General features: G+C 32.8%; 1 protein-coding gene and 1 pseudogene across 3 annotated transcripts; one reads left to right on the forward strand and one right to left on the reverse strand.

Moving 5' to 3' along the window:
- Positions 1-4,263: 4,263 nt before the first annotated feature.
- Positions 4,264-7,891, forward strand: LOC105786282 (receptor protein kinase TMK1). 3 transcript variants are annotated; one of them, XM_012612655.2, is made up of 3 exons: positions 4,264-4,417; positions 4,565-7,014; positions 7,248-7,891. In XM_012612655.2, the coding sequence occupies exons 2-3, from the start codon at positions 4,662-4,664 to the stop codon at positions 7,754-7,756; spliced, it is 2,862 nt and encodes a 953-aa protein (XP_012468109.1). In that variant the 5' UTR covers positions 4,264-4,417; positions 4,565-4,661; the 3' UTR covers positions 7,757-7,891. The 3 variants fall into 3 exon arrangements, with proteins under 3 accessions (XP_012468109.1, XP_012468111.1, XP_012468108.1); XM_012612657.2 differs by having other exon boundaries at positions 4,413-4,470; XM_012612654.2 differs by lacking the exon at positions 4,264-4,417 and having other exon boundaries at positions 4,424-7,014.
- A 2,835-nt stretch (positions 7,892-10,726) lies between these two features.
- On the reverse strand, positions 10,727-15,512 carry LOC128035569 (pectinesterase-like; annotated as a pseudogene).
- Positions 15,513-16,895: the final 1,383 nt, after the last annotated feature.

Below are 16,895 nucleotides of genomic sequence, written 5' to 3' on the forward strand. Positions count from 1 at the left end.
TCTAAATTGACTTAGGTTATTTTGGATGGACGCTATATTTATTTATGGTTAATGTAAAAATAATGATAGAATGAGATTAAATATTGTAACGCGTAAAAAAAAAAAGTTAAACGTATCACACTGAAGATAAACATCCATACAAAGGGACCCTTAACTAAATGTAGTATAAATAAAGTAGGGGTTTTGGGATTTGGATAGTTTACTTTGAGTTTGGTTTTATAAATGCTTTATGTAGTTTTTATTTATTTATTTTGATTTAAATTTTATTATTTAGATTTATTTTAGTTTAGATTTAGAGATATCTCAATTATGAGTTCATTGTATTTTGTAATGTTTGATTTCGATTATAATTATTCAGATGTATATTATTTATAATTTATAATTGTAGTTTGTTATATAAAAATCTACCTTATCGTATAACTACCTTACACATAGTAAAGTATTATTACCTGAGTTCAAAGGCGAATTTATGGGGGGACTGGCAGTAGGGATAGCAATGGAGTGCAGCAAGAGTGGATGTTACCAGATTCATTACCGTTCCACAATTGGCACACTTTGTTCTCTACCACTTTCATGGATGTTGGATGCATACATTCCCGTCCCGCCCTGTTGCACTTTAATTTAATTTTTACCAGCTATTTCTAATATTTTCAATCTTTTTAAAGGTAAGTAATATTTAAAAAAATTCTTCAAAATAATATTTAAACGTAAAACATATGAGTTTTATAGTAAATTATTACAAATTTACCCTTGTAATAGTTGGGTAAAATGTTAATTTCATATAATGGGGCAAGGTGGAGTGGATCAAGCAATTACCGTAATTGCTTCATACCCACTGTTCAAAAAAACATTCACTCCGCCCCATTCTACATCCACTTTTTACAAAAAAAAAATATCTGCTCCAATTTGGAATACATCAGGTGGTTCAAATTTTGCGATCTCTATCAAACATTGAAAACTTGAAATAATATAAACCTCGAAACCCCAAGTTCTATTGAATGCATTTGTTAATGTTAGATTTATCAAACAATAAAAAAATATTAACGAAAACCTTAGCACCTATTATTATCGAAATAAATTCCATTGAATGCATTTGTTAATGTTGAATTTCATGGCTGGCCGTTTACTTCTTCAAAAAAACTCGTGGTAAAAGATTTAGTCACTGCTACTGGCAGAAAATATACTAATTACTACCAAAAACCTATTAAGAAAACCCTTAAAAACTTTTAACAATATTCAAATGAAATATAAATATAGTGTGATGAGTATGTCGTGCGACTATATGAGAATAGCAATGAAGGGGCTTGTGAAGGATCAGTATTGGTCAATTATGGCACTCTCTTATTTCTTTAATCAAATCAAATCTTCCTAAAATTTTCAATTGGATCTTGTAATTTAAGTATTATTTTTCCTTCTTCTTTTTTTCACCGTCTAAATCCAATCTCAACCTTCAGTCTTTCTCTATTGCCACATTGATTAACACTGTGAATCTCTATTGGTATTTGATAATGCACATTTATGAAAAGTCAACTCTTAACAGTCTTTGGATCCAAATCTTTATAATTAGGGTAAATTACAAAAATAGTCACTTTTATTTGCCTCATTTTATATTTTAGTTATTTATGTTTGAAATGATACGTTTTAGTCACTTACGTTATCGTTTTGTTACGAAGTGGTCACTCTACCGTTAAGCTCCGTTACCTCCGTAACGGCAGTCCTATATGGCAGTCCAAATGGGTTTAAAATGCCAACTTGGATGTTCAGCTGTTGGGATGAAAATAGGTTTTTAATTAAATGAACTTAATTTGGACTGCCATATAGGACATCCAAGTTGGCATTTAAAACCTATTTGGACTACCATGTAGGAGCGCTGTTAGGGAGTTAACGAAGCTTAACGGTAGAGTGACCACTTCGTAACAAAACGATAACGTAAGTGACTAAAACATAATGTTTCAAACATAAGTGACTAAAATGTAATCTGAGAGAAACAAAATTGACTATCTTTATAATTTACCCTTATAATTAAAATCATTTTTAAAAGTTTTGCTCAAAAATGTTATACTTAGAAAAAGAGAGAAGGGAACCTAATGGTCAAGGTGTTCATCGCTCCGGGTGTGGCTTGGGTTTGAGTTGCGCTAGTTGTGTTTGTTATTCACCAAAAAATAGAAAAGAGAGAAGGTATTAAAATTCGAATAGAATTCATTTTTCAAAAAAAATATTGAACTAATTGTAAAATTAATATCAATTATTAAAAAATTATTTTATAATTAAATTTGAGTATAATTATTTATAATTATTATTACTTTGATAATTATTTATAATTAAAGTATTTGAATCACTTTCAAGCGGGAAAGTAATTAGTGATGGTAACGTTTAAAATTATTTTATTTTATTTATTTAATAGATCGAATTTGAAATTAATATTAATTCTGAAATATGAATTGTTGTTATATCAAATTTAAGTTACTTTCTATTTATATAAATTTTGAAATATTTATTTGTGTTATATTCTTTTAATAACATGGTATGATGCCTAATAACGTGGGCTAAAAAATGATCACATGATTCAAAGAGTTGGACTCATATGCCATTATTGTCCATGTGTGATACTGTGATGCCTTGAATTATGACTTTCAAAGAATATTTCCTTATATCTACTGCTTATGTATATCAGCTTTAATAAATAAACGAATTAATGTAATTTTCGAGAAAAGTAACTATTTTAGCTTTCAAATAAATGGAAAATGACTCCTCTAAAAATATAAATAATGTAATTTAAATATTTTAATGAAAACATTTAACCTTGGTCCCTCCAAAATTTTATAACTTTATCTCGGCTTCTCTTAAATAAAATTTTGGCTTCACCTCTAATCAATATTTGTTAATCTATCACATCTCCCCAAACTTGACATTGCTATGCTTAATCATCTCACATCAACTCTAACGAACTCACTTCAAGCCAACCTCCCTCTATAAATGCCATATTCGAACACCAAAAGATGATGAGAGGGAGAAATATGTATAAGAGTACAAGAGAATTCAACGACTCGTGATACCATCACTCTGTCAAACTCTCCAATTCTCTAAACCCCCATTCCTAGAGACTCTCTATACCATCTTCTGTGTGAACTATTATTGTTATTTATCCGAACACTTTATGTAACTTAATCACTATAGCAAATATAAAATAATAAATCTTAAACCTATAATTAGTTGAATATCACAAACACAATTAGTTGGTAACAAAATGGTTGAATGGCATAAGGCGGCTACCACTACCGACTATGCTAATGACAAACAAAGCTGACAAAAGCTACTAATCATTGTCTGGAAATTTGGAAATTAGTGAACTTAATCCTCCAATGTTTGCATTCCAATTCCATGGCTTCTTCATTTTAAATCCTTAACCTTCACTTCTTTTACACCTATGGTTGTTGGAATTAGACCAATTAATTGAATCGAGAATCGATTTTTATATCGATTCAAATGAAGGATAAAACCAACTTTGAATCCATTATTGAGTGAATTGTTCGGAATCAATTGAATCGGATTAAAAATCTGATTAAATCGATTTTCTCTATTTTAATTATTTTAAATTTGTTAATTTTTAATAATTTATTTAATTAAAACAATATTAACCTGGATAAACTACAAACTAAAAAGTGATTATTTGACTGGTTTAACCGTCAATTTGGTTTTAAAAACCTTGACCGCAACTAAATTTCTTTTCCATTACAACTCAATCAAATTCAAGTTCTTTGTTCATACGTGCATTGTAATAATTTAATCTCATGTTGTAGAGCCTTGGTCCCAACATGGTAAATTTCCAATTTTAATCCTTTCAAAATTTATATAATTATAAATTAATATAAATGATAAAATTATACTTTAGTCCCTAAAATTTATTATTATTTACCTCTTAACCCTGCTCAGACATATCCTTGTAATTCTGTAGACTTAGCGACACTAATAATAAAACCGAAAACACAGTTTTGTAGGCATCTGCATTATTTTATTACCCATAGAGGAATTTGAATGGTAGCTTCTACCATAAACAAGCCAGCAGGTCACGGAAATCAAAGCAGCAGGGAAAATGGATCAGACCAGTCCACTCTACACACCAAAAAAATGACCCACCATCTTATATTTAATTTTAGGGACAAACCACAAAGAAAAATAGATTAATAATAATAATAATAAAACACTAATGACACCCTTCATGTCACATAACCTGTTCCAAAAAGTCGGTGTTACCCTTGTCTTTTTGCAGTTATTGATGAAGCAAGGCAGCTTGGAAAAGGAAATGTCTGGTCTTGTATGTCACAAATTATTAACTGCTTTTTCAGTATCTTGATGATGATTATTGTGTATATTACAACACAATGCTATTTCAGAAATTTCACTTTTGTTTTTTAAGGTATGGCCCTTGTTTCTTTTCTTCCATTTTTAGCTCAAATGCTTCACCTTTGGGTACAATAATTTCTTTTCTTTCTGCTTTTTCTATGTTATTTTGCTTGTTTTTTAAGAACCCAGAATTTCTGGAATCTAAAGCATGTTGTTTTAGTTTGTTTGATGCAAGATTTTGAAGTGGGTATTTGAAGAAACCGCCATTGGTGTTTCAAATGAAGCTTCTTTGGTAGCGGTTAGGGTGATCTGGTCCAATGCAGCATAACAAATCTGTCATGAGAAACAAGTTTGCTTCACTGCTTGTTTTATCTCTTGTTACAGTGGTTTTAAGCATCACTGACCCTGGGGACCTTGATGTCTTAATGCAATTCAGAGATGGACTTGAGAACCCTGAGCTCTTGAAGTGGCCTGAAAATGGAGGTGACCCTTGTGGTCCTCCGAGTTGGAACCATGTTTTCTGTGCTGAGTCCCGGGTTACTCAGATTCAAGCTCAAGGTATGGGGTTGAAGGGTTCTTTGCCACAAAACTTGAACAAGCTCACCATGCTCAACAACATAGGTCTCCAAAGAAACCAATTGAATGGAAAGTTGCCATCTTTTAGTGGCTTATCGAATTTGCAGTATGCTTATTTGGATTACAACAATTTTGATTCAATTCCAGCTGATTTCTTTGATGGCTTAGATGATTTGGAAGCGTTGGCATTGGATCACAACAATTTTAATGCCACAACTGGCTGGTCAATCCCCAAGGCTTTACAAAATTCTGCTCAATTGACTAACTTTTCTTGTATGAGTTGTAATTTGATTGGTTCATTGCCAGATTTTCTTGGTTCCATGCCTTCTTTGACAAACTTGAAGCTTTCTGATAATAAATTATCCGGTGAAATTCCAAACACCTTCAATGGCAGTGTTCTGCAGATGCTTTGGCTGAATGGGAATCAATTTACTGGACCAATTGATGTAGTGGCAACAATGGAGTCCCTCACAGTTCTATGGCTGCATGGAAACCTTTTCTCTGGACCAATCCCAGACAACATTGGTAACTTAACTCTCTTGCAAGATCTCAATCTTAATACAAATAACCTTGTTGGTTTAATTCCTAATAGTTTAGCAAACATGAAACTGGACACCATAGATTTAAACAATAATCAGTTTATGGGTCCAATTCCAATGTTTAAAGCTTCAAATGTGACTTGTGCTTCAAACAAGTTTTGTAAAGCCAGTCAGGGACTTCCTTGTTCCCCAGAAGTTATGGCACTTTTAAGATTTCTTCGTGGGGTGAATTACCCTTCCAGGCTTGTTTCTTCTTGGACTGATAACGAGCCTTGCAATTGGGTGGGAATTAGATGTAATGGTGAGAAAGTTTCAATCATAAACTTGCCCCATTATAATCTTTCTGGTACTTTGAGTCCTTCAGTTGCAAACTTGGATTCCCTTTCTCAAATTAGGCTTCAATCTAATAATCTAAGTGGTCCGGTTCCGGATAACTGGACGAGCTTGAAATCTCTGGAAACTTTGGATCTCAGTGGCAATAACATATCTGGTCCATTACCAAAATTTGGTAGCACTGTGAAGCTTTTAATAGCTGATAATCCTTTATTGAATGGTGATAAGAAAGCCCCTTCCACCGGGGACAATGCACCATCCAGGAGTTTGGGTTTTCCAACCAATAGCCGATCTACCTCGTCAAAAGGTTCAGGGTCTAGTCCTACTGATTCTTCCGTGGAATCAACCGAACCAAAAGGGTCCAAACAAAGCACATTTGTTTCAATTGTTGTTCCGGTTGCGAGTTTTGTGGTTCTTGCCTTTCTGGTTGTTCCTTTATCTATCTACTGTTGTAAGAAAAGACAAGACAGTAAGTTGGCTCCTTCCTTGGTGATTCACCCAAGGGATCTGTCTGATTCAGACAATGCGGTTAAGGTTGTTGTTGTGAGTAACACCAAAGGAAGCACTTCTGCACTAACAGGGAGTGGCTCTGCAAGCAGGAACAGTAGCAACATTGGGGAGTCTCATATTATTGAAGCTGGAAACTTAGTCGTATCAGTTCAAGTTCTTCGAAACGTGACAAAAAATTTCGCACCTGAAAACGAGCTTGGCCGTGGTGGCTTCGGAGTAGTTTATAAAGGGGAACTAGATGACGGGACACAAATTGCAGTTAAAAGAATGGAAGCTGGTGTGATTACAAGCAAGGCTTTGGATGAATTCCAGTCTGAAATTGCAGTCCTTTCAAAGGTCCGGCACCGTCATTTGGTATCTCTTTTGGGTTATTCCATTGAAGGCAATGAGAGAATTCTTGTTTATGAGTATATGTCTCAAGGAGCTCTTAGCCAGCATCTTTTCCATTGGAAGAGCCTGAAATTGGAGCCTCTATCTTGGAAGAGACGACTAAATATTGCCCTGGATGTAGCTAGAGGAATGGAGTATCTTCACACACTGGCTCACCAAAGCTTCATACATAGAGATCTTAAGTCTTCAAATATTTTACTTGGTGATGATTTCAGAGCAAAAGTTGCGGATTTCGGTTTGGTAAAACTTGCCCCTGATGGGGAGAAATCTGTTGTGACGAGGCTTGCCGGGACTTTTGGTTACTTAGCACCGGAATATGCAGGTACGTAACTCGTTTAAGCTTTTCCAATCATTTGCAATGATATTAGGCTAGATAGACATCATAAGTTTTTCTCAATGAAGTAGTTAATTTGTTTAAACTTCGAACTGTTCGAACTTTTCTTTCTATACATAGCTTTAGTTCCTCCATTGGAGTCCCATAGTTGTTGTTCTTGAAAACCTTTTGGCTTTTTTCTTTTTTGTTTCATGTCTAACTTCACATGCCAATCAATTCAGTGACAGGAAAAATCACGACCAAAGCTGATGTCTTTAGTTTCGGAGTTGTGCTGATGGAACTTCTAACTGGATTGATGGCACTAGACGATGGTAGACCCGAAGAAACCCAGTACTTAGCTGCATGGTTCTGGCATATCAAATCAGACAAGGAGAAACTGAGGGCAGCCATCGACCCTACTCTCGACATAAAAGATGAAACTTTCGAGAGTATTTCCATCATTGCTGAACTAGCTGGACATTGCACAGCAAGGGAACCCAACCAAAGGCCAGACATGGGCCACGCTGTGAATGTATTGGCTCCACTTGTTGAAAAATGGAAACCATTGGATGATGACAGTGATGAATATTGTGGCATCGATTACAGTCTTCCACTTAACCAGATGGTGAAAGGTTGGCAAGAAGCTGAAGGAAAGGAGTTTAGTTATATGGATTTAGAAGACAGCAAAGGTAGTATCCCTGCTAGGCCTACTGGTTTTGCGGATTCATTCACTTCAGCTGATGGTCGATGAAAAAGAGGTAAATCCGCTGCATATTTCCTTTTAATATTTTTGTTCATTTGGGAGTTGTAGATAGCTGTTTGTGTTCTATCTATTTGAGAATTCAATGTTAATATATAAATTTTTCTTGTTTGCGGTTGGTTTTTATTGGTGGATTCCCTTGTCTTTAAATTATAAGATTCATGTTTTGGTGTTTAAACTTTCAGTTTGTAACATTTTGGCCCGAGTCTACAATGGTATTAGCCATCCAAAACATTATCACCTAATGATTGTAATAGATGGGCATGCAGGGGGTAATATACTTGTGAGGTTGATTCCTTTGTGATGCTATTATTATCCATTATTATGAACAAGTACATAATGTGGGCATGTAGATATTTTTATCCATATGAGTCTAGTACTCAAGAAATCATCACATCTTTTTTTGAACACATCCATGACCAAATGGAACCCACAAAGGAAGACACAAAACATGAAAGCAATAGATGAAAAGTAATTTAAAGGGAAGACGGTGAGGGCTAATGCAATTGCATGTGTTGTTCGATAGATGGATAGATAGAAAGGGTTGTGCTGCTTGTTATTGTCATGTTGTGAAGTTGGGGCCATGGGATTGATTATTACTAGGAAACACCAAACACCCATATCACATACGTGCCTTACCTTTTACTTCCAATCATAGACTTGCATTGCTCCCACACATGGCTGGCTGGCCCCTTTAACTTTCATTGATTGATTGATGGATGGATGGATGGATGGATGGATGGATGGATGGATGGACGGATTAAGAAGATAGTAATAGTACTCCTCTTCCTTGGCCAATGATGTACACAATGCTTTCAAGTTACCATTATACTCCTAATAGTGGTGTGTGTGAAGCATCATACTTTTCATTTTCACCTCAGGAAATCAATAAGCTCCATGCAAAATATAAATGATCAATACCACATTGTCTTCTTTCTACATTCATGTAATTTTTTTTCTAAAACCAACTCGAACCGATTGATCATCACCCTATACACTATAGTCCAAGAAATTTCAAAGTAATTGTTATGGCCTATCCCAAATCAAAAGATTAGTCCATTTCATTACTTAAAAAACAAATTATTTAACATGCCGATAAAGTTTAAAAACTTCACAAGCAAATTATTTAGTACACCGTCAATAGTGTGCGTAATATAGACCAGATTCCACCATTGGAGAAAGCACAAGCTAAAGCTTAAGATGGGAGAACAAGACAATGAATTAGAGGAAAAAGGAAGAAGGGTTTAAAAGAAAAACAAAAACCCATTTGTTTGGAGTAGTTTTTTTTTTCTGCATCAAACAAATCATCACAGTTTCCTTCAATTTTTTTAGGGGTTTGTAGGAAAGCTCAGTGAATTTTAGGCTAAAACGGATTAAAATTTTTTATTTTTTGATGGGATGGGGTTTGGTTAAAAAAATTATGCTAATATTTGATATATAATTTAAACTACCGCACAAGTACTGTGGTTAACCAATAACCTGGCTTCCCAAAAAGTGTGGTTAGCGAATGGAAGGAATTGGTCAACTGACTTTGCAATCCATTGTTGGCTGTTATGGAAATGCCACAACAATTTCATCTTCAATAATAGTAATAGTAATATTGATGTTTTTGTAGATACAAATCTAATCTGGGTCGAGAGCTTTGTTAACTCAAAATCATGTGAGCTAAATCGCATTCAAACGATATTGGGTGATCATTGGAAGACACCAGAAAAAAGGTGGGTTGAGTTGAATACAGATGGTGCATTTTCGGAAAATATTAACACTGCTGCGATAGGAGGAGTGTTTAGAGATCATGATGGCAATTGGAAGTGCGGGTTTACTCTGCGGATTGGGAAAGATTCAATCTTCAAAACTGATGTATGAGCTATTTTAGAAGGTCTAAACTTAACATGGACATTTGGATTTAGGCAACAAGAGTTGGAATGTAATAATGCCTTAGTTGTGGAAACCATTTTTGCTGAGGATGCAAGAGCTAGAATGTTACCTGAATTGCACTTAATTAAGCAACTCTTATGTCGTGATTGGAAGGTTCGCCTTTGACACATTCCAAGAGAATATAACAAAGTAGCTGATTGGATGGCTAAGTTTGGCAAAGAGAATTATGATGAGATGCATATATTTGAGGAGTGTCCATCCTTATTAAGGAAGCTAATCTAGGGTGACCTTCATCCTATGATTGTTTCTTCTAGTTAACTTGCTTTTTGATTTCACTTTTTAGTTGTTTCTTGTTATAAAAAAATTTACCACACAAGTACGACTTGTGAATCAATTCACGATCTCGGGGATATGGTGAATGCTCTTTACCAGAAAACCAAATGTTGGTATTCAATCAAATAGTTAGAGTTACTTCTATATATAAAGTATTGATTGAGTTGATGTTACCCTCGATCAAATCTTAATTCAGTTGTAAAATTACTAAAAGCCTTTATATTTATAAAAGAATAAATATTATTTTGAAGATCTTTTTATCTTTTTACATTTTGATAAATCTAAAAATACATATAGATGATGAGAATAATGATATTTGAACCCAAGACATATTTGGTTTGGTTTTATTTTAACTAAAGTTATGTTTGGTTTTTATTTTATTTTAATAAATTTATATATAATATAGTGTATATTAAAGATGTTGATGGTATATTAGAAGAAAAGATATAGATAATACTAATTAATTTATGGCATATAATACATAAGTGAATTCTTTTTGTTCTAATCATAGGAAACTGGAAAAATAAATACCTTAAGCTAGGTGATCTTAGAAAGATCTCTAAACAGAAGCTTACAAAGAGAAAATTTATGATGAAGAAAGATCTGCCTCCGTTTGATATGTATACATACTAAGAGAACACTATAAAATTCTTTGACTTGTTTAAGTTTTTTTATAGTCGATTTCTCCTATTTAATTTATTGGACTATATGATCTTTAATATCTCAACGCTGTAGTGAAAGAAATGCTAGTTAATGCAACCAATTCTCTTTGCTCAAAAGGAATGATTGGACAATGAATTTCATGGCACTTGCCCTATCAATCTTGAGGTAACCCTTCTAATTAACCCTCGCATTAAGGTTAGCACTAGGGCCACAATTATTGTACTCAACATGGTAAAGGGACTTTTTCAGGTCCTTAAAGTGCATCCATCCATTAGGCTTAATGAAGTCACCTAATGTGGATTCCATGATAATAGTTGTAGAGAATTTCTTCCGTGGCCTACCCAAGTATGTTGTAAATTTTAACTTATTGTTGAAGAGCTTTTGCTCGGGGACAATCTAGTAATTTTGGATCACAATACCAGTGTTCTCATTAATAAAGTCATTGCCCTGTGTTGTCACTGTGTTGAATTGCTTATCCATTGGCCTCATTACAATAATCAATGAGTTCTAGATAACAGTAAGGGAGTCACCAACGATGAAGTCAATGGTTCTAGAGATGACACAAATGCGAAAGAACTAACGATTTGCTTGATTGTATAAGGTGTCTTGGTGAGCATCTATTCTACAATTGAAGAAGGTTGATTTATTTGATTAAACACAAAAAGCTACCGCCTAGTGCTTTTCAAGACCAGCGGTGTTCTAGAATCCCATGGATTTGGCACTAAACCTATTCCCAATAGCAGTTGCACCATTAAAAATATGAAATTATTTTATTATAATAAATTATCGTGAGAAATATTTATGATGGATTAACTGACTCAAGTTATCTTCTACAATATTATGAAAACTATATAGGTTGCTCTACAATTATATATTACCTATGTTATTGGTTGATATAGAATACCTTTTCTATTAATAAAATAATTACATGATTGATAAAAAAAAGAACGATTAGAGTTCTTGGATACTTATTGAAAGTGCCAGTTTGCCAAGTGGTAATTTCGCCACCATTTTTGACACCCTTGCGACCAATGACAATAGTTTTTCTTAGGCCATCACCATGAATGATGATATTGGTGTATTGTTTGTCTATGGTGATGTACTCATCATATATTCTGGCCTTGATATAAATCACATACCGGATATTGGAGTTCTTGGTAGCGGCAACTAATGTTGCACCAATGGTCTTGAATTAGCTGCTACCATCCTTGGCCACAATAACATTTGGTTTCAAGTTGCTATTATCAATCCTAGCCAAAAGCTAGCAACCTTTAATTGAGAACCATAAGGGATATTCATTCTTCTCAATGAAAAAAAGTTTATGGGGGTTAGTAATGTTTAAATGGATGTCGAATTTGGAAAGAATATCCGACAACTTTGTTGATATTGCCAAGGCGTTACCTGTGAGTTCACTAGCATTGACAATACCCATTTGCATGGTTTCTTTCATCATGTTATCGTGTTCAAAACCATCCAAGCATGATTGCTGGTATGATATAACAACGCTCAACTAGGTTCTAAGATCATTAATGTGGTCATTAATGTTGCGCAATTCATTATCACTAACGTCAGAGTATGATGCTTGAAGTGAATCAACAGCATAGTTATCATATCCTTACAATCATCTAAGGCCATCTTTGTGAAGCAGTTGTTCTTAACTTGAACTATCAGAGAGTTAGAATAGTTGAAAAACTTCTTGACTGCTTCCGCAGCTGCTAAGATAGCATTTGCAATAACTTTTTAGGATCAGTGCTATTGACAGAGCTAAGAATCTTTTGGCAAGATTCCCGATAATGAGTAAATGAATATGTAACACCTTATACCCAACCTGATCGTCGAGTCTGATTTACAAGGTGCCACATTCGTTGCTGAAGCAACTACGATCAAATCAAAGTTTAATTTATAACACAAACATCCTAATACCAGTTAAACATGTATATAAAATGATTCGTATTCATTTCTGGGTCTTATACGAGCTTACGAAAGCTCTAATGCTAACCCGAGATGAATTAGGACTAATCCGTAATGTTTTCAAAATTTTAGATTGACGTCGTGATGTTAGGGGGTTCCTCGTTGCAACGTAACATACTATTTAGTCTCCCCCCAATGACCCATGCTCAACGTCACATCATGGCTTGGGGGCCTAATCTCGTTGCGATGACATACATTCAATGTCATGACGTGACAACCTGTTTCTGCAATTTTCAAATGAATCATCAATTGCACTTTCCAGTTAAATAAATATGCACATTCAAATCATATTTCCAGGCAAATATGTAATATCTATGTTTCAACATAGCACAACACCTATTTCAACCATGTAGCATTATCATTTCACTAAAATATTTCATTCAAAACCTTATCAAACATATCTATTTACCAAATCATTAACAATTGCAGCTTTTCATATGATTCCTAAACATATTTGAAATCTATTAACACATTTCATCCAATTGACCAATTCCATACATCAAGTTATAATTCAAAGGTGCATATAGTTATAATTTTATACCAAAATAGACTCAACCTAGGTATATGTCATACTTGATACCAAAACAAAACTTATACAAACTTTTTTGAGTCAAGGATTGCTTCCGGGATGTTGGATCAACTGCTCAAACTACTGGGAATCTACTACACCTGTGTACAGAGAAAACAAACCACACGCTGAGCAAATAAGTTCAGTAGTATTTCCATGATTTCAATAAAATAAATAACATATGCATTAGTGAATTGTCACAAGGTATTTAATGTCAATCACTATTCTAAACATGTTCTGTGATGCCAATAATTCTATTAACATATTCACATTTGAACATGCTATAACAATAGTAAAATCAACTCAAGTCACTTATCCATTACCTAACTTAAACCAATTCATATTGACAAGCATAGGCACACATATATTATTTTAGGGTAAACTATTAAAATAGTCACTTTTGTTTGCCTCAGGTTACATTTTAGTCACTTATGTTTGAAATGTTACGTTTTAGTCACTTACGTTATCATGTTGTAACATTTTAGTCACTAAGCCATTAAGTTCCGTTAACAGTGTAACAGTAAGCTGATGTGACACATTAAATCATCATTTCAAACGAAAATTTTAGGTTAAATTATAAAATTGGTCCCTATATTTTTTCATTTTAAGCAATTTAATTCTTTTCTTTTATGTTCTTTTAATTTTCTTTATTTTTCTTTATTTTCCATTCTTTTCTACTTCTCCTCTGTTTTCCTCCTTCTCCATTTCTTTTAATGTAGTTTTTTATATTTTCCATTTGTTAAAATTAGTCCCTATACTTTTTTTTCTTGAACAATTTAATTTTTTATTTTTATTTCTTTATTTGTTAAAGCAAATTATCTTTGATTACATACTGTGTAAACCCAAAATTGTTTTTGATCATTGCAAGATGAATAAAATCAATCTTATTGCATTAATCAATACCAATTCTTCTTCAATATATAATAGAACACCTAGCTAAATTCTACCAAAGACATTAATTTGTTTACCAAATTGGTGCCAAAACTAAAAATCAAGTTAACTCTAATGGGATCGGAAGGGTTAACCAATATTATGAAAATCTTGATTGAAATATCGAGTCCAAACAATTCTATAAAATCACCATAATAATCCATTTTGGATCATTTGTATAGCATCAACAATAAGTGTAAAATATCAAAACCCCAATTCACAATTGTTTACAATAAGCAAAAAAGATTAAAAAATCTTTATTTTGGATTTTCATTGAAGAGCAATACAAAATTGTTACCCCGAGTTGAAAATATATTAAAACTAATCAAAAGGAAGATTAAGCAGAAGCGTACAAGAAATACCCAATATCAAAATAAAAGTATAGAGACTAGTTTTAACAAACGGAAAATATAGAAAACTATATTAAAAGAAAGCAGAGAAGGAGGAAAGCAGAGGGAGAAAGAAGAGAATGAAAAAAAGAAAAAAAGGAAAGTTAAAAAATTTGTATTGATCTTCAACGAAAACCCGAATAAAGATTTTTAACCCGAATAAAGATTTTTAATCTTTCTTTTTTTTTGCTTATTATAGACAATTTTGAATAAAAATAAAAGGAAAAAATAAATTTTTCAAAAAAATAAAATTATAGGGACTAATTTTAATAAATGGAAAACATAAAAAACTATGTTAAAAAATAGAAAATGGAGGAAAATATAAGGAGAAACAAAAGAGAATGGAAAATAAGGAAAAAAATTAAATTGCTCAAAACGAAAAAATATAGGAATCAATTGTATAATTTAACCTAAAATTTTCATTTAAAATGATGATTTAATATGCCACGTCAGCTTACCGTTATATTGTTAACGACAATTAACGGTTCAGTGACTAAAATGTTACAATACTATAACGTAAGTGACTAAAATGTAACATTTCAAATATAAGTGACTAAAATGTAACCTGAGGTAAACAAAAGTGACTATTTTAGTAGTTTACCCATTATTTTATCTACCATCATCAGCATGTATACATATATAATGGCAACATTTTGACCATTTTCGAGCCTATTGGCTCACTATTATTCAACCGGCCACCTGGGCTTATTTTCAATCGATACATATAGTAGTTTACATACCTTATCTACCTTAACACACATACAAGCATATTATACTAATTCATTAGCATTCCATAACTTCTATACTACTTTTGTTATCCTGGGTTACCCGACAACGATGACTTTTGCTATCAAAATTCATTATACCATCCCGGATGGCCTGACAATGATGGTTCGCACTACTCGATTAATTACCCACCCATATGGCCTGGCAATGATGGTGTATTCAAATTCAATATTCTACCATCCCTGATAGCCCGACAACAATGGTTTTCACTATACTTTCGTTTTACCATCCTGGATAACCCAACAATAATGTTTCTCATAGTTTACCTAACCTACTATCCCAAATGGCCCGACAATGAGGGCATTCAATATCTAAATATTCTAACATCGTAAATAGCTCGAAAACGATGGCTCTCACAATGTACACATTCTATCATCCCTGTAACAGCCTGTTTTTCAGTGGTACCAAAACGGCAGTTTCGAGATCCTGTTTTCCGTGATCGAGTCAGTAAATATTATTTATTAATATTGACAAGTATATTATAGTGTTATATTTATTTTTAATCAGGTAATTTTATTGAATAGTTAGTAATTAAGGTACAGAAACTAAATCATAAAAACCATAAAAGTTAATCGCTATTGTATTTTATTAGTTAAAAGGCTTAAATAGAAATTTTCAATGATTTAAACGAAAATTAGGCCATAATATATTATTATGGATGGTTTGTGCATGATTTTAACAATTGTTATGGATGGTTTGTGCATGATTTTAACAATTGTTTTCTTAAAATTAAAGATAAATTGATGAAATTAAGAAATTAATTAAAAGAAACAAAAGTGGAAAGAAAGAGAATGAGTTTGATTCTCATCTTCTCCACTTAATATCACCATTGAAGGAAGAATTGAGAGCTTAAAAAATTTTGTTGCATTCGACCATTGCATGTAAGTGATTCTAAAATCTATTTTTCATAAATTTTATATTTTTGAAATCGTTGTAGCTCGATTTAGTTAACCCGACCATTAATTTGTAAAACTGTTAAAGTTTATAAAAATTACTATTGATTAATTTTGAAGCTTTTGGTGTTTAAATGTTAGCTTTTAAGCTTAGAAATGAAAAAGAGATTAAATTGTAAAGTTTAAATGCTAGTTCTGAGTATAAGAACAAAAATAAAAACAATTCGAAATTAGCATGAAATTTATGTAATTATAGATATTAGAGGGTCGTAAAATGATGTGATTGAAATTGGATTGCAAAACGGGGCTTAAATGTGAAAGATATGATTGTTTCGGTTTTAGCGATTAAATTGAATAAAATGGAAACTTTGGGGAAAATTGTGAAAAGTGAAATTAATATGTCATATACTGGAATGAGATAGTATAAGTGATTGAAACTGATAAATTGAAAACAATTACTAAATAGATCAAGATTTGAGTCAACCGGTAGATAATCGAGGAAAAGGGAAAATTATGAATTAGTCCTCGACACTTCATTTACTAACGTTGTTTCCAGGTAAGTTCATATCGTATATTTTTATATGCAAATGTAATGTAGGTGTTTGAATTATAAATTTATGTTGTGTGAATGTATTTTAAATTGTATATGAATTGGGATAAAAATGTGAGAAAATGTCTAAATTGTAAATAAATGAACTAATGTGTTAAATGTGTCCGGA

Source organism: Gossypium raimondii, chromosome 1 (genome assembly GCF_025698545.1).
Source record: "Gossypium raimondii isolate GPD5lz chromosome 1, ASM2569854v1, whole genome shotgun sequence".
NCBI classification, from domain to species: domain Eukaryota; kingdom Viridiplantae; phylum Streptophyta; class Magnoliopsida; order Malvales; family Malvaceae; genus Gossypium; species Gossypium raimondii.